The 26218-nt window shown below is 41.0% G+C and overlaps 2 protein-coding genes across 3 annotated transcripts; one reads left to right on the top strand and one right to left on the bottom strand.

The window, feature by feature from the left end:
* Nucleotides 1-320: 320 nt before the first annotated feature.
* On the top strand, nucleotides 321-6806 carry zmat5 (zinc finger, matrin-type 5). The gene is made up of 5 exons (XM_048235560.1): nucleotides 321-707; nucleotides 887-949; nucleotides 2617-2697; nucleotides 3013-3130; nucleotides 5983-6806. The coding sequence occupies exons 1-5, from the start codon at nucleotides 581-583 to the stop codon at nucleotides 6122-6124; spliced, it is 531 nt and encodes a 176-aa protein (XP_048091517.1). The 5' UTR covers nucleotides 321-580; the 3' UTR covers nucleotides 6125-6806.
* A 2808-nt stretch (nucleotides 6807-9614) lies between these two features.
* On the bottom strand, nucleotides 9615-21362 carry cabp7b (calcium binding protein 7b). Of its 2 annotated transcripts, XR_007192550.1 has the most exons (6): nucleotides 20277-21362; nucleotides 15266-15409; nucleotides 14779-14891; nucleotides 13689-13836; nucleotides 13021-13257; nucleotides 9615-12541 (listed from the first exon to the last, which is right to left on the bottom strand). XR_007192550.1 is itself a non-coding variant. In XM_048235706.1 (5 exons), exons 1-5 carry the CDS (start codon nucleotides 20383-20385, stop codon nucleotides 13130-13132), a joined length of 642 nt encoding a protein of 213 aa, XP_048091663.1. In that variant the 5' UTR covers nucleotides 20386-21362; the 3' UTR covers nucleotides 9615-13129. The 2 variants fall into 2 exon arrangements, 1 of the variants encoding a protein (XP_048091663.1); XM_048235706.1 differs by having other exon boundaries at nucleotides 9615-13257.
* Nucleotides 21363-26218: the final 4856 nt, after the last annotated feature.

Genomic DNA, 26218 nt, shown 5'->3' with positions numbered 1-26218 from the left:
TCTGGTTTTAGCCATGGTTTTACCATTAGTCTGGGGTTTACGCAAGGAGAGAATGCTTTCAATTAGTAGACATCGATGGGAGTTTTGATAATTACCATTGTTGATATCCTAACATTGTCGACCTTTGGGTGTGGTTAGATTTGAATACTCATCAATAAATACCCAAGCTGCTCTGCTTTCTGCAATCAGAGAAATTCTCCTTCTCTGCATAGTTTGGCATGTGAAATGTTTACAACACAATTACTAACAATCAAAATTGGTAAGTGACAGATAGCTTCAGTTCATGTTATTCAAAATGCAATATTGACGCGACTTTTAATTTGATGACATAGCTGTAGTGACCTGGAAGTTATATGAGCTCATGTCGGAAAATGGTTAGTGTCTAACGCCGTGGTCAACAGAAAGAAAATAAGCGCTAGATTCTAAGGAAATTGTGTAAAATGCTTTTCATTCAACTTGCCATATGTCATAGAAGGACTTTTAACGTTTGATGTAGATAACGTGTTGGTTGAGCCTAACGTCCGTTATTCGTTAGTGTAAGTAAGTTAGCCTAATTAACATTGGCTAACGAGAAGTGACCATGGGGAAGCGTTACTACTGTGATTACTGTGACCGAAGTTTTCAGGACAACATGCATAACAGGAAAAAACATTTAAACGGTGTTCAACATCACAGAGCAAAGAAGGCATGGTTTGACAATTTCCGAGGTACCATTACTCATTTTCTGTGTTCATAGTAACCCATTCTTTCTTATTCACAGAACATAAACACACGTGTCCACTTCAGCCTCGAACACGAGATATTATTATGACAGTGTGTAACAGCTTGCACATGAACAGAAGTGGATGTTAAGTTTGGGTGATTTTTTGTTGTTGCCTGTCCACAGACGCTGCAGCCATTCTTACAGATGAACAGACAAAGAAACCTTGTAGGAAATTCCTTCAGACAGGTGAGAGGCCGTGCACCCATCAGTGACATCCCATTCTAAATCCATAGGCATTAATGTGGAACTGGTCCCATAACAGCTTCCACTAATCTGGGAAGGCTTTCCACAAGATTTGTGAGCGTCTGTGTAAACATTACTTGGTGCATTTAGATCTTTGGGAAATATATCACTAAATAGGGTTAGAAATTGTGGTCCGCGACTTTCGTTCAATGACGGTAATGTTTTTGCATGAGTCTTAGGCAACCCTTGGGTGACTGACAATCAGTAGGCCTACTTATTTACCCCTAATGCATACAAAAGGATATCAGAGTAGGGTTTAAGTGCATTTATCTCTTACAACAAAGATGAATGCACATTTGAGAGCTCACTGGCGCAAAAAACATATTCACTGCTCTACAAAGAGATGTGGAAAAGCGATAAAGTTGGATGAGGCATCCTTCACAAAACTCTTCAAGAAGTGGGCAAGTGCATCTGTGGTGTACATCATGAGTAGATGAAAAATGAAGGGAGGACACACACATCCCCAAACACTATGTGTTGGGTGCAGAGTCAAAGCAAGTGTAAAAAAAAAAAAACTCACACCGAAAAACAGCTCCCATCTATACTTATGTGTGTAATGTTTCAGACTGCTTTTGCTATGCCATTTTAAATGCATATGACATGACGCACAATGCGCCTATTCTCGATTTATATAATTAAAGCTCATTTTAAGCTCAGACAAATATGTACAGTGATAACACAGTGTACAGGATTAGCCTATACATAGAAGTGGATAGTATTTTTCACATTCATGCAATATATTTCTATCTATGTAAAGATAACAGATAAAGGGCCTGACCTTTGGCTCAGTGAACACCTTAAAAAAATAGTCCATTAACGTAGAACAAATAATGTGTAAAAACATTGATACACTGACATTGTATGCACATCACAGAAAATTTAGATATCAAAATCTTCCTTGAGGCCTTTAGGACCAAGAGTACAACACTGGGAAGAAATGGATGACTAAAAATGATGAAGTCCTGTTTAGTGGTCTAACTCCACAAGTTAGCACCACACCGTTTGCAGTCTCTTGATAATTTTTTTCAGGAGTAGCTTCCTAACCTATACATGATATTGTCTCACTGACAGTGAGGTGATCTGGAGGCTCTGCTGTTCCAGAGATTTGTAGAAACTGTGCTGAGGTGCATTGAAGTTGTTCTGGCAGCTTGTGTTGTCCCAAATTCTTACTAAGACACATTATGCTATTTTATTCTATTTGTCACCTGCCAATATAAGGAGGGGATCAGTTACTTAGCAACAGTGGAGACACACAAAGCATTTTTATGTTGGTTGATCCTATTAGCAAAATGATTAACTCGTTGATGTGTATCGGTTGTATGATGTAAGGAATGTGCTTTCACGGTTGGCTGATTTAGATGGAATATGTTTTATCACAAAGAGAAGATTGTCACCAAAGTCATGAAAAAAAACCCATAGTAATTTTAAGTAAAATAGGAATTTATGAAGTAAATCAGTGCTGAATGGCACATACATTTGTTTTGTGGTTTCAACTGTTGTTCACCCAATGTATTTTACACAACATATATAAAATTAATTATTTTGGATGTTTTTTGAATGTTTTCGGTGCTTTAAATGTACTCACATTGTGGTCTTCTGCTTTGTTTCAGGCCAGTGTGTGTTTGGCACAAACTGCCGTTTTTCTCACATGACTGAGCGAGAAATTGAACATTTGAAGAGATTGGCAGCAGGTACATGATTGACGATGCTCAATACTGCCCTCAAGTGGTAGCCAGCCAATCATCTTAGATTGCCTCTATACTCACAACATGGGCCTATTCCATTGAATATAATACTGGTTAAATGGATTAAGTTTACTAATCACGTTTGAGTTCAAGAAAGAATGATGCCATGCCAGATGCACAGATACAGTTCTTCCGATTGCGCTTAGTTGAGTGCTCGCTCAACATTATCATTAGTGGATGAGTCACCTGTGCACTGTTCCTTAATAGAGCTCCTCAGAGTAAAACACTGTCATGATCGCAGATCTTTTCACGTTGGCCCAGGTTCAGATGGCAGGTACCCCAAGGCTGCGTCTGGACGGAGAGGGGCCGTGTCTGAGCCTTCAGTGGGCGAATGGCTGGCCCGGAGGGAGAAGAGGAGGGCTGCTCTGGGCAGCGGAAGGTTGGTGTCAGACGCGGACAGTGGTGGTCCATTTAAAGGAAAAATTCGGAGTAAAAACAACCGAGGGTCTATTTATGGATGATAATGAGTTTGAACTTTCACTTGGGAACACTGTCACTATCCACAAATATACTCTAGGGCAGCGGTCCCCAACCACCGGGCCTAACCGGGCCGTAGCCTACGACAAGAGTTTAAAAAAAAATGCATGCAAACTAAATAAACTCAATTTAATTCGCAATAATGTCACATTCGCAATAATACCCACTGACGATGGTGAGCCAGATACCTCAAAGAAAAAGAAGGGGTCATTCAATACGAAATATGACGAGTCATATTTAAAATATGGTTTCGCAGAGACTGGTGACTCGCATGCACCAAGTCCTTTATGTGTGGTATTTGGCGATAAGTTGTCAAACGAAGCAATGAAACCATCAAAACTAATCTAGAGTCCAAGCATCCTACACTTAAAGACAAACCCCTTGAGTTCTTTGAGCGTAAGAAATGTGAGCAAGAAGGACAAAAAACTAGTGCGTAAAGCAACCACATCGGTGAACGTGGCTGCGCTAAAAGTCTTATAGTGGCTAGTCGGATTGCTAAATCTAAGAAGCCCTTTACTATTGGGGAAGAGTTAATTCTGCCTGCTGGTAAAGGCATGTGCAATGAACTCCTTGGGGAGGCTGCCGCTAAAAAAATAGCTCAGGTACTGCTTTCTGCAAGCACTGTCCATAGGCGAATTGATGATATGTCAGAGGATATTGAGGCACAGTTGTAAAAAAGTCACCGTTAGCTGCATATTTTAGTGATGAGGGCTGGGTGTCAAAACTCGCTTACCTGTGTGACATATTCGGGTTGCTTAATGACCTCAACCTGTCACTGCAGGGGAGAATGACGACTGTCTTTAAACTGGCAGATAAAGTCTCTGCATTTAAAGCCAAGCTTGATTTGTGGGTATGACGAGTGGATCGGGGTGTATTTGATATGTTCCAAACAGTAGTGGGGGTTTTGGGAGAGACTGAGGCAGGGCCCTTTCTCTGCGAGCTGGTCTTGCGATCACCTTGTTGCGCTTTCAAATGAGTTTGAGCGTTACTTCCCATCCTCCAAAGATCCACGGCAAACCAATGAGTGGGTCCGCAACCCATTTGTCAATATCCTGACGGTGACAGTGGTCTTAAGAGTGTGTAGGCTATGAGGAAACCTCTCTGGAGGGTTTTTGGATGAAAACCAAAGCAGGATGTCCCGAGAAAAGTGCTGAAAACGTTGCTACCATTTCCCACCACGTATCTATGCGAGGCCAGGTTTTCGGCAATGACTGCAAGACCAAATTGCGCAATCGACTGGACATTTTAAACACACTGAGGGTGTCCCTGTCTTCCATCACCCCCAGATGGAACCTTCTTGTTGCAGGGAAACAAGCACAGGGCTTCCACTGATTATATTCGTAATGCACGTTTAGTTCCCATGTTTTGTTACCATATTTTGTTAACACATTTTTAAGAGTTTGTTAATACCTTCACTGTTCATACATAACTGGAGCTAGTTCTTTTCAAGTAATGCATGCACAACACGGAACATGGAACCCCACGAACCCCCGTGAAAAAAAAAATGGGAATCAAACCGGTCCACGGTACATAAAAGGTTGGGGAACCCTGCTCTAGGGTATTCTTACTCCTGATTATTCCTTTAAAGAGCACTGGTCACTTTGACATGAGTTTTTAAAAAATTTTTTTTACCAAAGTGGTGTTTGTAGGTTTTCATCCAAATTGAAATTGGTAGGTTCATGAACAGGACAATATGTCTTATGTCAGTTTCCATAGCATACCTTGTTGCATTTTCAAAGCTCCGTAGTATTGAATGTGGTTGAGCAATTTCTTTAAATCTTTGCGTACCATCTCTGTTGTTACTGCAACAATGGTGCATTTCACCATCTTCTCCAAGCTGTCTTGTGTGAAATCACGTTGGTTCCTGTGTTATGTGATCAGATTAGGGTATTTTGCTGAAAAGTTTTGCAGGCACTTATAATCAGCACGTGGGGCAACATTAATATCCGTTGTCCTCCTCCTCCTTCATGCATTGTTGCACATAATTATGCAGTCGCCTAAACTCATCAAATCAACAGCAAGGCAGTGGCTGGCTTGCATATGGTAGGATTCAAAGTAAAACTATGAAGGCAACATGCTGACATGTCATGACATGTCCAAAGGCAAACAAAAAAAATATTGCTCTGAATATGTCAATGGTATCAAAACCCGTTCATCACAAAACAATGATGTTTGTCAGGCAGTCAGAAAGTTCATGTAGACAAAGAACACATACTAATGCTTGCAGGCTATCTTGCCCAGGAACTAACTGTTAAAAACACACACACACACACACACACACACACACACACACACACACACACACACACACACAAATGTTGACATTTTAATGGCCCCAAGGACATTTCGGCCAGTCGCCCTTTTTCAGCGACAGATGTGGAAATCATCAGTGTAGTCTGAAGAAGGATGGCCTGAAATATCTGGCCTGAAATATCAGTGGGTTGATTAAAAACGTTTTAAAAGTACTGTTCAGTGCTGTTCTTGATTTAAAATTATATATTCATTACCTGAAGGATTCAGCACCCAGTCTAACTGAGATTAAGGTGTTGAGCGTGGAATTCCATTTTTTCCAAACACATTAGACACAAGACAGCTTGACAAAAGCTGGCCACTGAATAGCTGAATGAATCATCACCTAGAAAAAACAGGGCTTTGAGGGAATGTAGTGATGTCATCAACAGGACTGTGGTTTGTTTTAGAGATTTGTTTGTTTATTAGTCATGTTCACCTGTCAACTTGGGAATCTTGTCTTAGTGTCCTCAGTGACGAGGAAGATGAGAAGCCCCTGGGTCTGGACCTTCCACATCACTTCCTCTCCATCCCAGACCTCCCTCCCTCTTTGATGCCTCCGCCCCCTAGTGGATGGACCACCACACTGCAGTCCCAATGGGGATGAGCTCCACTCAACTCCACTTCAATCAACACATTCATGCCCTTAGGTGCTGGCATATGCAGAGTGTGGTCGGTGGAGCTAGGATTGCCTGGACTACCGGCTTTTCCCCAAAGTGCACTCATGAATGACTCGGAATGCCATTTCATCTCCTCACTGGGCAGAAAAGGATGATTGCTGACCAGTCTCCATGGTTCTTGAGGAAACGTCTGCGTTCTGGCTGTGTCAGTTGTCCTATATTTAGACATTCAGAGTGGGGTGTCTTGGCACGGCAAACCTTTGACAACCATCTGAAGCATGTCTGCTCTGCCTGATACCCAGGCAAATGTGAGCTGACCGAGGATTTGGTCCCTGTGGTTCATTAAATGACTTCTGCCATCATCTATATTGGTGGTAGTGGAGACGTATGGATTTCTAGAATTTTCTGTGGAACAGCCTCGTAGACACGACCGGCTGTGAGTTTTTACAGATGCTTATCTAGATAACTCTCACGTCCTCTCACGAGGATCTGTGTCACATTAGCATTTTGATTACATAACATTTTATTGACTAGGTTAGACATTTTGGCAGAAAATATGTTCTACTTTTGATGAATTATTCTGTTTTATAAGTTTTGTACCTTATGTCTCCTCTGTATATTGTGATTAAATGACTATGGAGGAAATAAATGAGTTTGTGTGCCTTTGCAGTGGTGTGTTTCAGCCTTAGAACATCAGTTAGTGCCACTACATAATAGATACTGCAGTTGGGAGTGTAGTTGAATTGTTTCGCAACGATATATCCAGACATAATCAATCCATATTTAGGTTTGTCTAGATGGAGCCCAAAATACTGTTGCGTAGGTGCTGTAAAGGAGCCTCCCAAAATAACCTGGGCATAGACAGTTCTACCCTGTGGCAGCCGGACTCTTTATTCTGCCTCTGACTTGTTGGCTCCTCCAGGGAAGGGCCAGCGTTTGTGCTTCGACACGCTCTCAGAAAGAAACCTCACCGGGCCCTCTGATGCGTGCATGCGCACTCTCCCGACCTGCACGGCACCGTTTCCTTCGGGATGGCGGGGCTGAAGCAGTAGGTGTGAACTCGAGACAGTCTGCCAGGCTCCCGCGTTGATTGATACACCCCCGTGGGGAAAGCTGGATGCTCCTCCGATGATTGACAGCTCTGCCAGGGGGCGAGGGTCGGCTGCCTCCGTATCTGTCTTGTACCATCACGTCAGATTTCCTTCAGCCCCCCCCACACACACCCACACGTCTGACATATGATAATATCAGCCAGCCAGCCGGCAGTGGAGATGGACTCTATTGCCCACTCTCTGAGTTCAGTTAAGCAATTGAAAATGTCCACAGAAAGAGGAAGACTATTTCCCCCCTCTTCACAGCTGGAGAGAAAATATGGCCTCACAGCCCACTTCCTTCACCCAACAGGGAACAGGGGAGTATAAATTCGTCTTACGTTTTTCTGGTTGCTCTGTTCCCCTGTTTAGTGATGCAGAGACTGCTTTTCTTAGTTGGAGGAAAAGCTACAGGCTGCAGCGATCCATCCCCTTTCTCTGTTTATTCCGAAAGCATGTCTGTCTGATTTAAAGTGATTTATTCAGTCGATGTGGAGCGCACTGTGCTTTTTTATTTCTTCTATGGGCACCAACAACCAATTAGCCTAAAGTCACGGCGGCAAGCCTCAGTCATTTCAAAAAGAGTGTGTCTTCCCCTTTCTACTCCATCCAGGATGGCATGCTGAATATTTAGGCTTCCTTAACGATGCCGCTCCGAAGTTTCAAAGAGATATAAGGCCTCCCAGCGGGACCATAATTCCCACTGAGACTAAAAGGAACTGCTCCGAGAAAGGAACAACAGTTTGTTTCTGCCCTATGTTACTGATCCGAGAAAAAGGCTGTTTTGCTCACATTCTTGCACACATTTGAACAGCGACTCTTAATGTATGTATTTATTTATTCATTTAATTTATTTAATTTATTTGTAATGTGGTGTAAGATGGAGTGTTGAAATTGGCCTAAATCCTGCACTGAATGACATGCAGGTTTATTGTGAATCTCTATCCACTTCGGGGAGAGAGTATAGCCAAGTCCCAAAGCTCTCTAGTCTAGGCAGCCTGACAGCCCAGAGAGAGAGAGAGAGAGAGTGGCAGGGCTCTACGCCAGAGGCACCAAGAGGAGCCCTGAGAGGCTCTTATGCGTTCAGTATATTGATCTGGCAGATAAATATAATCTGTTTTCAGGAAAAAAAAGACTTTGTGATTACCACTGTTGAAATAGCGCCCTGCAATGAATAGCTTTTTACACACTCGAAGGCCCTCTTGCTGTCCAAAAGAAAATAAGATAAAATTCAAATGAACACAGACTGGTATAGCAATTAAATAAGCAGCATTTACCATCCAAATTAAGTTTCAGGGCCTGGAGGAAAACAGCATATTCCCTACTGAACTTGTGATGAGCTTTTTAGGGATTCTCCTTTTCTTGGTGTTGACAATTATCCGTTGGCTGTGAATAATTTCTGAAGGCATCGCTAATGGGTGCTGAATCGCACTGCTGATAAATATTCCGTCCTTCACGGCAAGCCATGAGACTGCACTTGCATTCACCAAGCCTTTGTGACTCATCAGCTTTCTCTCTCAATCTCTCTTTCACACACACGCAGGAAAAAACACACCTTTGGAGACATGGAAAGATTTCTTAGACATTTCTCTGAATTTCATCATCTCGGGTCCATCAGCCTAGTCATTAACCACCTGTGATGTCACACTGTGTTGTTTTGTGGTATAATAAATAAATTACATTGTTGCAGTCATAAATTCATAAAGGGCATCAAAGAGGGAAGCAGGATGGAGTTTCAAATGTAGTTATAGGAGGTAGGATGTACAGAATCTAATCAGTTTAATTTATTTAGGATATTTTATATGCTGTTGGTTGCACACAGGAAGATTACATTGAAAGCCCCAGAGCATTTAGGGACATTTTATTGTTTCCCAGTAGGCACTCGAACCCTTTTGACAGGTTAATTTTACGTATATAATTTTATATTTTCACCAAGGCCTTGACCTTATACATGTTTGGGCTGTAGGGCCAACTCCTAGACCATTAGACAAATCTGCTGCCCAAATTCAGTTTGAAATTCATTAGTATGCAGCGATCTTCGAAAGAGCCTGCCCTACATTTCACATTTCACCACATTTCTCCAGTCTGCACTGATATCCGTCAGACAGCTTGGAGCACTGCCATACCCTCCAGCTCAGAAAGAGAGAAAGGGAGAGAGCGAGCCCTGTGAGAAGTGCAGCTGAGAGTGCCAGCACTGTCAGCCTCTGTGTGTGATAAACGGATGTAAACAAGAGATTTCTGCGGGCCCAACGTAGCAGATGCTTCGGTGTTTACTGTCTGCTTTTTGCGATGTGTTACAAACACTGGGGATGCTCCGTAATTATGCCGAGAGACACGATGGCTCGTAGGTTCAAGACAAGCAAATTCAACCAATCAGGACACACACCATGATGAATGCATCAACTACCTTTATAATTGTTTTTCAACACCAAAAACATCATTGAAAGGGTTACACAGTGATCTATATTTGCTTTTACACATAAATATATTCATATAGTCATTCACCATAACATTTCTTCAGGTACCAATAAATATATGGTGAAAAGCTGTGAAAAAGGCAGAGAATTTTCTGTATTGGTAAACATTAAAATGCATAATGTCTTTCTCATCATAATTCCCCTGTTATTGCTGTTACGTCTTTGTATAGTCTTTATTCCAAAAGAAGACATAAAACTGTACTTATAGAAAACAATTTATAAATAAAAGGATGTCATTAAAATTAGAAAATACTCATAATCAAATCAACTGAAAATATAAGTCACAACATTTATAACATTCTGACACTACCATTTAGAAAAAGCCAACTAATAATCATCTCTATTGTCTCTATAAGCCAATTGTTATCAGTTATATATCATGACTTTTCAGTGTTCGTTTGTAGCCCCAGATTTCAGATGCATGTGCAAGTCACCTTATATCTCGATAACAAAGTTTGCTCAAAGTATGTTTGAGCAATGTATTATATTTTTAGGAATGCCCTCTATCTTGGGTCAGAAATAGTGTTTTAATACAATGGTAAACCTTTTAAATCTGCATTGTATTAAGATATTGCATAATTAAAATGAATTAAAACTCACATTTCAATACATCACACTATCTGTTGATACACACATGAGAAGTTACTATAGACACTAGGAACTAGTTCACATTATGGAATTCTACTAACTGCTTTGAGATATAGGTAACTGCTTCCTATAGGCCTAAGGGTATGCTGCATTAATAGAATGACAGTGTGATGACATTATATATCAAATGGTATTATAATTTGCATAACTTTTTCTCATGTATTCACTTGTACAAATATTTTGGAACAATATGACAGCGTTCATTGAAATGTAGGTTTGACATAAGCACAGAAACATGTTGTAACTATTTATACACATGCCCAGTATGTTGAATCCAATGTTATAACAAAAATTAATGAAATCAAAACAAAACAAAACAGACGAAAATCCAAACACATATGTTGATAATTAGGCTACTGAAACAATCCCTCATTATCGTCGATTCGATTATCAAATTGACCACAATGATGGACTTACTGGCTATGATTGGTCCAAAGACTACATAACTAACATTTACCATTTAAAATTCACATTAAGTTTCCCATGCAAGCTACTAAGAGCAGCACAGCACTAGTGAATTTAGGCACAGACATATTACAATTGTGACAGTTAAAGACTTCATTCAGATGGCAGGGTCTCTAGATATTATTAAAAAAATACAAGGACTTCTTTTAATTATTTATCCTCAAACAATTTAAACCTTAGTCTTTAAATCTTAAATATTCTTGTCGACTTTGGGAAGTATCTGCGATCAGCACCACACTACATCTTCTCACAAGTCTGGAAAAATCCTTAGTTTAGTTTGCTGTCTTATCTGGACCTCTAGAAAGTCATTATAGCAGTCCAGGGTCACCTTCAACAATTGGAGCTAAATATTTTAGCTAAGTCTTTTTTTTGTCCTGCAATGTGCCAAAGTGTAAGCACAATAAATATTTGGGCGACTTGACTAACAACATGTTACTTGAGACACCATGTGCATTCATGTGCATTACCAGTTGATTCCCCATAGGACACTTTCATGACACCTTCTCAATGAGCTGAGGTAGCTAACACTTTCTATTCATTTACACAATTCTATATTTTTTTTTTTTTTAATAGAAATTAAACTTTCATCTTCATGTCAGTGGGGAATACATTGTCATCAGGTCTAGATATTTCATTAAGCACTTTATGGGGAATATGAGATGAACTATTTAAAACAAACACTTTGGCAACAGCTGGGTACTTCTGTGTGTATTTACCACCAAGAGATGCAATATTGCACTTTCCAAACAAGAAATGTGTGATCATCTCTCAAAACTAGGGCATACAATTTAGATGCAAGCTAATAAACTCCCCTCTTGATCAGTTGATATTGTGTGTGTGTGTGTGTGTGTGTGTGTGTGTGTGTGTGTTTTGCATTAAACTAAATGTAAATTGAGAGGGTTTAGTTGAGATTTTCAGAGGGGATTAGATGGGCACTGTTTTGGGTGATGGGATCATTGTAATTTATTTGACTTAATCCTACCTGTTACATCTTAAAGACTATAAAATGTAATATCCTCCTGTTTTGCTTTGCTTAGTTTAGGGAGTCATATCCTTCTACTTTGAAATACTTGAAGAAGCCTTTCAACAGCTCATGAATACACTACCAGCGGCAGCAGCAGGAAGTCTTCCCTCTGAGCAGATGTAATACAATTAGAGGATGGCACGGTAAACTCAACAAGGTCAAACAATGATACAATGATAAAACATAACATGGAAGACCAGACTGTGATCTGATTTGAGGACAACTTCTTCATTCTAGCTAAGAATAAATGATGATCTTCTCTGATAATCTTATTAAGCACAGTGGATGGTCGATGTTGAAATGAGGGGCAATTTTTCATATGTGGAGAGTTACAATGCATATGAATTAATTATAAAATGATACTATTATAATGTGTGTGCACAGTTTATGTACACATTGGGATTTCACATTCAATACTTTTTGCTTGTCAGGTGTTGATTTCTAGCAAGCCAGAATGCTAGAATGCCTAACACTGATTTTCTGAGTGTTTTCGGAAGACATGTACTGCATAAGCTGCATTCTTCTGAATGCTCTTTTTTAAAAAAAAAAAAAAAAAAAGAAATTGTTCTTCGTTCGTCCCTGTAGATCAGGTTTGTTTTGGAGAGGTCTGGTCCTAAGAGCCCAGTTACACCCTCAGTAGTCCACACTCTGTAGAATTGGCCAGGGTTACTCCCAGAGACGCATCGAAGGCTTAACATCCTTTGGAAATAGTGAGAAGAAATGTGCCAATTCAGATTAATGTCTCAGTGACTCCAGAGCTCAAGGAATATTTTTTATGTTTTCCATCTACCCACAAATGTTCAGGGTGTTACAAAGATGGTTGGAATCAAGATTTATAAATACAGAGGATGTACTAAATGAGATATATACACAATAAGTGTCCTAAAGTTTAACAACAACTAACATTTTTTTGTCTTTTTTCTCATTGCCTCTGCATCCTAAAATACTTAATGTTTTCACTACTACCCTGACTTCTTACATCATGTTTCACAACATGTTTTTGAAAACCCACATAAATATACGTACATTTATTTTCTGTTTAATACATGCAATTTATGCATTATTCATGACTGTTATCAGTGGACATCAATTTGAGGGCCTTCGCCTTCTCTGAATGGTGAGTCATTATCTGTGGACATGAGGGCAGTTCTGGGATGATAAATATTTTTGACTTTTACTTGGGTGGTGTCTGAGTCATTGGACCAGGGTATCACGGGATAAGAGGAAGCATCCAATTTTCCAATCGGGTCGCACCGATCGATTTTCTTCCTTTTCTGAGGATGGCCCTTACTTCATCCCCCTGCGGAGCATCTGATTGGCTGCGATGAGCATGACGCTGATGATGAACGCAATGGCGAAGGCACATATCAGGCTTTTCCGCACGCACGTGTGTTTCATCTGATGTTTGGGGCTCGCTGTCAAAAGGAACATTAAGGAGATTACAGGTCAGTTACTGAGTTACTCAGGAGATGCAAACAATGACAATAAACGTCATCTTTATGGCCACTTTAGACAAATAAAATACGTCACACGCAGATCTTCAAAGGGTTCTACAAACGTTTCCCATCATTAGAGGGCCCTCCTTTAATGAACGTTTCTACATGACAGGTTTTTGAAGAGTAAAGAAAATCAAAACATGGCAAAAACAGTTTTAATGAGGCAATCAGTAGATATCATATCCACACTGAGAAAATCATTTTCAATATTGGTCCTCCACAACAGCAGTCATTTCAAACACTGCACACCACTACCACCATCGCCATCTCAACCACATCACTAAGACATTTCAAAGCTCTTTCCATGGCCAGTAAACTTTTGACAGTTTTATAAAATGGTAATCTCTTACTGTTAATGTCCACTTGACACTCTGGGCTGTCCAAGTGGCTTTCTTCTGTCATAATGATGTTCTCGATGTCTTTCATGGTCAGGTGATCGCAGAAGGTGTCATAAAGGAGCCTCTTGAGTTCATCCACTGTCAGCTTCTGCATGTCGCACTGGGAATAGCACAAGACAAGATGGACTGTAAATGAAGTGGCAGACAGTTAATAGTCAAGTGCTATCTCTCAAGGGGGTCAAAGAGGTGCCATTACAGGCCATACATAATTCCACACCTCGGGCTGCTTTAAAGTCTGCTCGACTTGTCCCACAATTTAACACAAGTGTGGGCTTGTTCTCCACTTTGGCGAGCCTGATGAGGAAGAGCTGCAGCCCGCACTGCCATTTGTTCTTGTTATCCTGTAGCAGCCCCCTCTGCCCGTTCTGCCAGTGAACACGTCAGCCATGATTTCGTCCCTGACCCACTAGTGGTAGTCGGGGGAGATAAGGCAAGGGAATTGCAGTCTTACCGGATTTTGTTTTTTTAAAACATTCACATCGACGCTGATGTTGACAGGTGCTAACATTGTTATTTACAACTGAATCTATTAGGCTCTCTGGGAAGATGGGCTGATATGTTCATTCCTCTGGTCATATCCTTGACCTGCTCCTATTAATATGTGTTGGAGACGGTAATGCATTCATGCAATAGCGTGAAAGCCAAACTGCCTGACCTTTGACCTTTTTATCTTTGTGATGTTTTTGTGTTGCCAGGAGCTATTGGAAATGTAGCACCTTTGGTTAGTTTGGTCCACTGCAATTTTATCCAATAAAATATAGGGGCGTGTCACATAGAACTGTTAAATAAAAGGGATGGATCAAAGTAGTATTAAAACCAATTGATGGCTGTATCAATGTGAAAGGACACATAAAATGTGATGCTCTCTCTTAAAATGGCCAATTTTGAACCGAATTACAGGACATTTTCTTATGTTGTCTTGTAAAGGCTGTTCAGTTTTTTTTCCATCAGTCAATGCTCTTACTGGCCAATGAATTGGTACAAAGACAGATTTGTGGACAGATAAATATCAAAACATAATTAAAGACATTTCAAAGTATACCTTCCAGAAGACAGAATCAAAGTCCGCTCCATGAAACTTGTCTGGCATGGTTGTCGCTGACAGCTTTGGCCCTAGCAATGTGACAAACTCCTCAAAGTCAACCTGACCATCGCCTGCAACCACAAAACAGAGAAAAAGAACACAAATGCATTTGGACAAAGACAGAGTTGAAAATGTGAAATATTTCCCTCATCTTTTCACGTAGGCGGCCTTCTATTGGTTCAGGTGGTGTAAAGTGAAAGTAAGGCATCTGATATTTTTAAAATGTAGAGTAATGTGGTCTTAAATTATTTCCATTTTTTACCATTTGATGATCTCAGTCTTAATCTATATGGAGAATGCGTACAGGTGAATAAAACATGAAGGTATCCATTGCATCAGGCAATCAGGTCTAGTCATCAAGGTGATTTAACAAATTAAATGTAACAAACAATGAATTATATATAAAAGCAGAGGCTGAGGTTTAAAGCAAAGTGATATGACTCACCGTCCATGTCTAATCGCTGGATGATGACCTCCAGCTCCACCTCGTTGGGCATGTAGCCCAGGGAGCGCATGGCCATGCCCAGCTCCTGCTTGGAGATGAAGCCGTTCCCATCACGGTCAAACACCTTGAAGGCCTCACGGATCTCTGCATGGAATGGTGAAGGGAGAGTCCGAATATTTGAATAATGTCATGGATTCAAATTATAAATCCAGCACATAGATCCTAATGGCAGATTGGCAAGCTAAGGGTTACTTATTTTAACCTTAACCTCTAATGTGATATGATTGACAACAACAGTTGTGCTTGTACATTATAACTCATGCAGTTTGTATATGTATATGGTAATTCTATTTTGTCTATTAAAACACACACACACACACACACACACACATCATATAACTATAAACTGTTCATTTGAATGTTAAGGTAATGCTTATTGATCTATAGGGATTTCGTCACATACTGCAGGTAAAACTTTTACAGGGAGGTCTTTTTAAGACAAGATGCAATCTAAATCACACAGAGGCAAGATGCTGCAGAGAGGGCCGTTCTCCAGGAGAGGTTGCATATAATGAGATTAAGAAGGAAGATGAGAAAGAATTAAATGAGCAATAAATTGGCCTTTTCAAGTCAACTTAATTAGGCCTGGTCATAATTGCTTGCTTGCTTTAATAAGCATTTGAAGTAATTTGATTAAAATGGATGTTTATGTGTCTCAGTTGTATCACTACCATATCAGCACAGTGCCGTAGGTTCATAAATATACAACACATTTTGGTTATCCAAGATGACGTGCATATTTTGTTATTGAAATGTATTTGTATACTGGAATAAATATGACACAATGGAAAAACTTAATGCATGAAATGTTCTAATTAACACAGATGCAGAGACACACACACGCACGCACACGCACACACACGCACGCCATTCCCTTTGATCCATTTCATGTCAAAACTCATGCCATCACCAAAGGGTACTGGGAAAAAAACATTCTCAGATCATTAAAACATCTTATGTGTCAAAACACCCAGACTTGTGTCCCCAACATATCACTGGGATAAGATCGAATGGTTTGATGTTCCATCAGAGTAGTGGCCCTACTCCCCAGAGACAGATCGATACATCAAACCAGCACTGATGTGAGATGCCACGTCACATTAATGGCTCACTCAGTCTAAGACTTATGGCACTTCTTTTGTAACAAAGACATGAGAAAATCAACGTGATTTGTGGAAGACTACATATTCTGTATTGTTTTGATTAGAGGTTTTACACGTGTGAGGATTAAATCACACTGGAACACACATACTGTATGGTAGCCTGGAAAATCCAGACCCTGATAATCTAGATAGATGGATAGATAGATAGATATTTTATTGATCCCCAGGGGAGAAAGATTAAGGGTCTGGCAAAGAACAATGTAATGGCCCAACTCGAGGGGCGGCAACAAGCATGCATTTAAAAACCTCACTGCACGCAATTGGAGAACACTAGACCATGTTTACTCTGAATGATTTCAGACTTCGACAAAATCGGATAACTCTACGACCAATGTGTACTGTCCTCCAACGTTGCAGCGCTGTCTTCATCAGTTTAGCTGGTTCCCTGGAATGTTGGGGTAAAAGTAACGTGCATCATTGCTCTTTGCCAGAGTGTCTCGCAGAGACAATTCCATTGTGCTCTCGCGTGAACTCTGGATTTCCAGGGTACTCATATGGATTAAGACAGTTCAAATTGTGTACTGGCAATGCAGTGCATGTAAGCCCAAAAACTCACCCTGCCAAAATGTGATCACTCATAACAATGCTTTATTGTAACACCAACAGAGGCTTGTGACAGTGGTAGACTAAAAGCACAGGCTTACATCAACCTGGTACCTGGAGTTTGCGACACAAATGGAAAACTTCAGAGTTCAAATCTCACTGAAATTACTTTTGTTATGTGTTTGTTATTCAAGGCACACATGCAACTACTGTAAGTATCAACATCACAAGTATAAAAGGGTCTGTTTGTGTAAAAATACTGGCAGTATTGTATTAAAATATCAAAAAGTCTACAGGCGTAAGTGTTAGACTGATGAATGATAAAGATGTTTTTCAGCTTAATGGTTTATGTTACACCTACTAATAAATTGATTTAAAAATATCTTGTCAATCTACATTTTGTAATTAAGGTTAATTGTTTTTTGTATCATCAGTCACCTGCCGAGGACACTCCAGGGCTGTAATAGGTTTAACACAACACTTTACAAACTATGGATTCATGTCTTAGCACTAATAATGGACTGGACTCATAAATCAAGCGGAGCTGTAGTTCACTTTCTCCTTCTTTGTCTAAAGCAATTTATTTTCTTAGCATTGTTGTGCTGTGTTCTTTTCTGGTGAGTGAAGGTCAGTAATAAGCTTAGGGGCCGTTGGAGAAAACTCACTGCTTTCTTGACATATTTTGCATATTTGATTGATAGAGATCCCCCAGACATGGCATCTCTGCAACAATGTCCCGACATTGCTAATCACGGACCCACTTAAATTCATAATTACCAAACGCTTGGTTCATGAACTATTAGCATTTCTGTATCTGTTAATTACATGAGTGGCCAGATAGCTGAATAATTAAGTAAGATGATTACCATAAACATGCAGAAAAATGACTTTCATTGACTGGCACTGTGGTGACACTGAAATACATCCAATGGAGTTTTATAGATTCATGTCTCTGTAAACAAGTTACGGTTCATAAGGGCCTAAACAACTGTTTTTCTTTGGGCCCTGAAGAGAATTTTGGTAAATCCCAAGAACCTGAGTTGGACTTCAAAGCTGTGTATGTTAATAGGTAGATATGTGCTTGAGCAATTTATTTGTGATTCATTTGTGTTAGGCGTGTATGGTGTAACTGCAAAATTCTTAGACAAAAAAAAAAAAGAATCATGTCGTGAATACAGAGAAAAATGGTCATGTGAAACTTTATCTTCTACCAAAGCTTAGTTCCATTCAGATTTAGTACTTGCGAGCTGTAGTGTTTCCCAGTGATGTCTAACAAATCCTTTTTTGGAACGGTGCATCTTCTGTTGATAAGGGCAGTGTCATCTCAGCAGAACTTAATCCTGCTATGATCAAGAATGCCTGTTACACTGCACGGGAGGAGGGAGATCGCTTCAAATCATTAGAATAGGATTGTGATTGACCTTGGCTTCCGAGGGGGATGAGTGCTCTATAGGGACTGTGGACTATTAGGAAGCACAGCAGATAGAGGAAATGTGTGTGTGTGTGTGTGTGTGCGTGTGTGTGTGTGTGTGTGTGTGTTAGGGCAGGGGGTAAATGATTGATCACTTTGTTTAGTTGAAGCAAACACAACAAAAACAAAACAAATGTGTATTTATAAGAACAACTAAAAGATCAATAATGGCCTCTGGCTCATTGTGGCAGTGAAGATGTGGAGAGCACTAAAAACAGGACATTTCTCCCAAAATAAACTTCAAAGTTTGACTAAAGCCATTGCCTGCATAGAAAAGTAATACTGAAACATTTGCATAAAGTAGTGTGTATATTTGCTGCAGGCAAACACTTAGCCATCTGCTCTGGGGAACACCTTAAGCTGTATTGTTCCACACGGTGTTCTTACACACACTCTGCATGCATTTCCAAGGAGTGAAACATAGACTGGAATCACTGAAATCGATCGACCCAAAATAAACCTTGCATACTACCACCTGCACACTCACACCCCTGTGTGTGTGCAGTTAAGTATTCTACATGCATGTTCGACAGAAATGAATATTCAATGACATACCCTTAAATAAACGTGTCAAAAATATTCTGTTTTCTAGAATTTTGGTAGCTGGATCAGGAGGCCAACAGGTCAACCAGCAATTCAAGAACCTTAAGTATAGTCCATGGCTTGATGTCCAAGTGTCCTTGAGTTAGACACCGAACTCCTGTCTGATTCCAGTGAGTAAGCTTCGCCCTTGGCAGGAGAGTGAGAGGCATTACCTGCGAAGTATCTTCAGGGTGGAAACTGTGCTATATTAATGCAGTCCATTTGCTGTTTCCCCTCATCACCTGAGCCCGCACAAACCACATGTGCTTCATCAAAATCAAGAAGGGACCATTTTTTGAAGACAGGCAATCTTCAAATGTCATTCCTCCACTACCACCATATAGCTCAGGATCTCTTATCTGAACAACTGATCACCATTATAGCTCAAAGCAAAGCAATAGAAATGAATGGCATGTTGCAAGATGCCATATAGCTGCAAGTTGTAAAAACATGGTATTTTTTCCAAGGATCATTCCATTCATAGCTGCCGCAATGATTCAACTGCCTGCTATAACCTACACTAGACTTTGCTTTAATCATTTCATCTTAAACAGACTTGCCTGGAGTCTTGCTCTGGATTGCATGTAAATGTGCAAAGAGCTTTTATTTCTTTAACACCAAGGGAATATTTCTGCTGAGACTAAAGATGTTGTATTGTAAATGACATGACATGATTTGATATTCTAAAGGCTAATTCATTTCAACAACCAAATTAATTATGATTGTTATGTTATATAGGCCTATGGCTTGAATAAATCTGGTATGCACAAGACGTATTTCCACTAAGTTATGATTAATGTAGATTTTCCTTTTCTATAAAACAAGAACCACATGGTTTCTAATAAGCATACATTGGCGGTCGTGCAATCCAGTGTCTGCAATTTACTCTCTAAGAAACTTCACTAATGATTTATCAGCAATATACCTCTTTATATAAAATTTTTTTTTGCAATTGATATCCAATGCAGCTTTGAAATGTCAATTATGTAGGTTAACATTTTATTCAAAATGCACCTCAGCCAGCAAGTGGTTGAACGGCACCTACAAACAGCGCATAAGAGCTCTCCAAGGTGCTGAAGTTTCAACTGAGAGAAACGCATAAAAGCTCCCTTAACCCAATAATCGATGGCAGCTGCCAGTCAGACATACACGATAAGGTCCATTATTTCATAACATGTTGTCTTTGGCTTACCTTCTACCTCATCGTCCGGCAGCTTGATGGGGGGCCGATAGGACAAGATATCGGGGATAGTGCAGAGTCCGCGGTACATGAACCTGGAGGTCACAGCACGCACTGGCATTTCTGCGCGGGAAACCCAACACCTGGCTGGTGATCTTCATATAGCACGCTGATGGTGAACCAGCACTTTTTTGCTGTACTCCTCTTGGAGGCTCAAGTCAGTAAACATCGAGAAGTATTCTCCAGCCTGTGGCTATATGCTGTATATCTGCTCTAGTAAATGGAGCAGTGTGCTCTTGGTGAGACGCCGACACACCAGCTAAGAGTTAAGTGGATTGTCTTTGGTTATAGCAGGGAGTGCAATCAAACAGAAGAAGTGACAAGAGATGCTTCCGGAATACAAATATTGCAACGCCCAAAGACTAGTATTTCAGCTTTATGGACGCCGAAAAATCAATTGCATGTCCCCGGTGACACACAAAGCACTTTCTCTTAAAATAGAAACATTAAAGAAACACTTTATCTGTGCTGTTCAGATGGCTCAATGAATTACACAGGATCAACACAAACACCCAGAACATGAGACAGAATTGATCTTACACTTCGTATTCCCTGAAACCCGCGCAGAAGATATACAGCTCTGGAAGATTTTTTGTGAATCAAGCTTAATATATCGATGATCCGTTTTCTGTCACACGAATGCCAGTCTTGTTTTGATCCCGGCGACGCCGCCTAGACAACACTGTTTTGGATGTTTGCCTTAGATGTATCTCCTTTCAAAATGTTTTTTTCTTGTCCCCTTTGTTGTTACAAGTCAAACAATTGTCCACTACAAGTAGCCTAAGCCTTTCGTTTTTCATCAAGATATCTCGACTAATTACAGACTCAGAAACAACAACAAACGACTGTCCATAAAATGATGTAAACCAGCTGACTTTGTTTCCTAAACTAAAGTACTGTATTAAGCCCAATCGGCTTTTCTCCGGTAGGCTAGTAGGCTACTCCCACCTGTCTCGTACGTGCACCAGGTTCGGTCGCTTCTCAGCACGCTTCTGTCTCGTTGCTGCTCCTCTCACGAAACCCTCACCGCCACTTGTAACCAGCAGCCTCGCGCACTTAGAGAGAGAAAGTGAGTGAGAGAGAGAGAAAGAAAGAAAGAGAGAGAGAGACAGACAGAGAGAGAGGGAGGGAGAGAGAGAGAGAGAGAGAGAGAGAGAGAGAGAGTAGTCACATCCAACATGTGTTAATTCCATGAATTTGACATTTTTGTTTAAGGTACAAGCAACAGCAGATTAAACGACCCACGAAACGCACAATATCGCAATTTTATAGTCAGGACACGTAATATTCATTTAACGTGGGCTCCACATGGTTGCTTTATCATCAATCGTTTTGGAGAGGTATCCAAGACACTGCTGTTGATTGAAAACGAAGCCTGGGAAAGATGGTGGTGGTGCTTGTTCCAAAGTAGGATAATATCTACATTCATTTAAAATTCATCCAGATGGATGAATGCATAATTTATTCAGATTTACAGACTCCCTCAAGGACAACCGTCCACACCTCAAATTAACACACAGTTTATCTATTGCAGATGCACACTCCAGCTCTAGACAACCAGCCTAAATAAGTGTTTCTAAGCCAAAGCATTTCTGAACTCAAAACAACACTATTCTCTCAGAATAAATTAGAGGTATAGACAAACACTAGGCACTAGACAAAAAAGCGGAACTTTATCTATCTCTCCATTTAAGCACCCATACAGATACATCCAGCTAGATATGCAACAACTGTGTCTTCTAATTCTCTGATGTGGCAACAAATTATTATACAGAATAGATTTCATGGAGACTTTGATCGACCTTCCACTTAAGATATGATTTTCACACCATGCATAACTAAATCATATTCTGAAAAACTTTACTGAGGCAGGATTCTATCTGGGTAATGGGTACAGAGGCCACAGGAAATATATGATGAGGCTGACCAGTTGAAATGATGATGAAGTTCATTATCTGTTACGGAGAACAGAAGCTTTGAAAGCCCTGATTTGGACGCCCTGGCCGACTGTGCAGCTGGACCAGTTTGACTACCTCAGGCGCCGGCCAAAGATGCTTGATCCGAGTGACCCGCCGGCGTTGGCAGCCCTGCCACTTAATCTGCTCACTTTCACTGTCAATTCTCAAATGGCCCCAGCTGTTCTCCTTCTTCACACCACCAAGTCTCATCATCGCCTCGCCGATTCACCTCACGGAGGCTGGGGGAGGGGGGGGTATTTGCGAGCAGCTGCTCCTCGGAAGCCACCCTCGGCATGTCAAACTCACCTGCCTAGTCACCCCGGCGCTGTCTGATCCCTCGTGCGCAGCCCTCCCTCACTGGGCCATCTTACAGGGGGGTGAGTGCCGTGCAAACTGAGTGTGAGTGGCTCTCCGTGTCCACCTGTCTTTTGCCATGATGTTAAACCTGCTCAGGTCCTGCCTTTCCATGCACTCAAATCTGGAGTTGACTCAGATTCTATTCAGTGAATGGACTGGAAAGGAATGTACTATAGCGTGGGAAGTTTTTTTTTTTTTATCTGCAAGGGCATCTGCATGGCATAGAGTAGACACTGGCACAGGAGAGACAGTGACAGACTTTCTGGTCTGCTCTCTGTTCTGTTTTGTTGCCGAGTTCAGAAGCTCCCTCATTCTGTGCTTTGCTTATCAGTGCTCTGAGTGCTTCATCCTGTGTTGGCAACGGTTGCATGGAGACAGTCCCAGGATCCTCATTTTGAGCCCTTTTCTGATGGTATTATTAGCTCATAACTCTAGTGGGGGATATTTTTTGGATTTGTGGCTCTCTGTCTCTCTGTGTCTGACTTCCTCTGCTGTCACCGTGTCTATGTACATGATTACCCACTGTGGTTTAGTTTTCTCTTGTTTGGAGTGTCATTTTGAGGCACTGTTTCCGTTCTAAAGTCTGCATGCAGGAGCACAGATTCATACATCATTAGATATGGTTGGATTTACCAAGCCAAGCTTCTGGGCATACTATTTTCTTCCTGTGAAAACATATCTGTGAATAAAGCCTGCAGTGCATCACGCTGACGGAGGGGTTATCACTGCTGACCAAAGACTGACTGGTCCACAAAGGATGGGGCTGCTTACATGGGTGAGTGATAAAATGATTTCCTGGGTGAGGCAACAATGGAATCCTGGACAATACAGGATTCAAGGGCTGTGGGATATTATCCTCTCCTAGTCTCAAATCCCATGAAGCATGAACTAAAATGTCAGAGAAAAGTATCCTCACCTTCTGACAGAAGAGCTTAAAAGCTGTATTTGAAGCTTATTATGCTATTAATATTTTACATTTCAGCACTGCAATTGGTGCAGTATGTAAAACTACTCGTTATTTGTCATTGTAACTGTAAATGAAGTGCATTACATGCTTTAAATCTAGAAAAGTACTGTAATTTATTATTCATTTTTCCCAATATTCTCACTCTCTTTTTTCTCAGATTCTGATGTATGCATATGCACCTCACTAAACTCAGTACTTAGGTGGTGTCACAAGAGCCCCTTGATTCATGTTTTTTCCTCAAGTGCAGCCACTCTTTAATCCAATTAAAAAAATGACCAGCTAAATGTCAGGCCCTGGTCATATGACTCCTTGATTTTCTCCTTAACGCCTCCTGCTGCCACAACATCTTTCTGGTAAAGGGGCTCCTCAGACCAGCAGGATACCTCTTCGGCTCCCATACGAGCGGCTGTCCCTGCAGCAGTCACCTTTGTCATTCTGCGGGCATTCTGTTGCAGGAGTCTCCACTAGTCTCAGGGCTCCGCTGTGACAGTCTGGCTGGCCGCTAAATCTCCTTGGCAGATGGTCTTACTCTGCTCGCGTCTCCTCAAAGAGGGAGGGTGTCATTTCCTGAAAGGGAACAGATGAAGGAGGTTAATAATTGGCTAAATTGTTTTTACTGATGTTGTAATAAGCACTTGAGTCATTTCTCCTTTCTCCTCTTTAACATAGCTGATTTTCGTGTTTAGTCTCTCCCAGATACCATAGAATCTATTAACAATTTAGTATTTTAGCACACTGTCATATTTTTCCTCTGTCTTATGTAAGAATTGTTTTGTTTCTCTCTGTCTACCGCTCTAGGTAGTTCATTTGCTGATGCAGTTCATATTCCCACTCCCTGTTCTTTGAAGACAAAATGATCACTGCATCTCAGAACTGTGTATTCCTTATGGTCTTCATGATGGCAAACAACCAGCCAGTGGGCAAATTGAAATGTGTGACTTGACTGAGAGAAGGCAGATTATGAGGCAACTTTTTCAATATTCCATGGCTTAAAACCATGTGTAAGTTGTATATAGCCCGGTGCAAATAGGAATCCCTAACTATTTTGGCTTCTTGCATTCCTCACCTCAGTGTGAGCAAATCCCACCTGATACGGTTCCTTCCATGAGCTGTCTATGGCTGCAAGGAACCTTTAATAGAACTCAGGAAAGGGTGTTTAGGGACTGATACATTTTAATGTGGAAACATAGCTGTCCTATTTTTCTTCTAGATTTTCAATACTCAGTCCAATCATTGGGAAATGGTGGCCAAACTTGAGTTAATTTACAAGCTTTTAGTGCTGTAATATGCTACTAATGAATCCAATCTCATGCTTGTTACAAGACATGGCAGTGTGCCACATGGCAATGACATGAGCACAGAAAGACCTGTCTGACGAGTATGAGCTCGGAGCGTGTGCGGGATAGTGTATCGGATGCACCCGTCGCTTGCGTTTGCATCCATCACAAAGGTGCCTGTGTGTGTGTGCGTGTGCGTGTGTGTGTGTGTGTGTGTGTGTGTGTGTGTGTGTGTGTATTGTTGGTTCATGTGTTTGGATGTGTGTGCCTTGCTTGCAAGCAAGTGGCGGTGTGGATGAAAGGCGCTTCGCCACATGCTGCCGGCGCGGCCGGGCTGCTGCCTGCGTGTCCTGTGTTTACCGCTGTAATGGAAGTGTAATGGAAAATCCCACCTGTCAGAGATGGGGGGGGGTTCATTGAAATTCCGGACCAGCCTCAAACTGACATCAATCCCAAATCCGAGGGGAGCCTCTCCTGCCGGTGTTGCCCTGCTGGTTGGGGGAGCAGTGATGGCTTAGCTCACCCACAGGTATTATATAAGGGAGTAGGCTCTCACAAATGTCCTTGTGAAAAATCTTCCATTTTACATATGTATGAGATGGCAGAACCTAATCAGAAAATGCTGTGAAATATACAATATCCATATGAAATATAACCTCTACGTGGGTAAGGCTTATGTTTTATTCCATGTGATTTATGCAAAGTCTTGAGAGAATTATCAGTTTGAAAATATCATTGACGACAGAGAGGCGGCAGATCGTCCAAGGAAAGTAAACACAGTGGCTAAAGAACTGTGGAAGTTTGTCAGAAGCTTGGATAAAATATGTTGAGAACAAAGCAGCTCAAAAGACGTGCGACACTTAGACACATTACTCTACACAATGCTGTACAGCAGGGCCCATTCATTGTGGATGTCACCTACAGAGAGAAATTGGAATAGAACGTTATGTCCAATATTCCAATATGGTTTAATGTTCTGCATTATGTCCAATATTCCAATATGTGGTCTAATGTTCTGCATTTCTCATTAGTGGGTCACTTTGACACTAAAAGTAAGATTCTATGTAATGACTGTATGATATCTGTACTGTCCCTGTGTATATCTGTGTGTGACTGTATTTAGAGATAAGCGGGAAAATTATGTCTTTGCAGTGTTTCACTGTTCTACATGGCTGCATCAGTAGCTATCTGCTCCGGATTGCCAGGTTGCCACTAATCAGAGTCTGATTTAGTGTAGTCCATGTGATATGGGATGACCAACGCCATCTCCCGTCAGCCTGTAAGGATACTTAAACCCTAACTATTTCCTTGTCTAGTTAGAGCAGCTGATGGATC

This window comes from Alosa alosa, chromosome 23 (genome assembly GCF_017589495.1).
Source record: "Alosa alosa isolate M-15738 ecotype Scorff River chromosome 23, AALO_Geno_1.1, whole genome shotgun sequence".
NCBI classification, from domain to species: Eukaryota; Metazoa; Chordata; class Actinopteri; order Clupeiformes; family Clupeidae; genus Alosa; species Alosa alosa.
This window is presented reverse-complemented; position numbering and strand designations above follow the sequence as displayed.

Coding starts and splice junctions, on each gene's coding strand:
- cabp7b (XM_048235706.1), bottom strand. CDS start 20,385: ATGCCAGTGCGTGCTGTGACCTCCAGGTTCATGTACCGCGGACTCTGC. Junction 13,837..14,778: donor TTGATTCTGTCTTCTGGAAG/GTATACTTTGAA, acceptor TGCTATTCCCAG/TGCGACATGCAGAAGCTGAC. Junction 13,258..13,688: donor GTGTCAAGTGGACATTAACA/GTAAGAGATTAC, acceptor TCCTTTTGACAG/CGAGCCCCAAACATCAGATG.
- zmat5 (XM_048235560.1), top strand. CDS start 581: ATGGGGAAGCGTTACTACTGTGATTACTGTGACCGAAGTTTTCAGGAC. Junction 708..886: donor ATGGTTTGACAATTTCCGAG/GTACCATTACTC, acceptor GCCTGTCCACAG/ACGCTGCAGCCATTCTTACA. Junction 3,131..5,982: donor GCTGCTCTGGGCAGCGGAAG/GTTGGTGTCAGA, acceptor ATCTTGTCTTAG/TGTCCTCAGTGACGAGGAAG.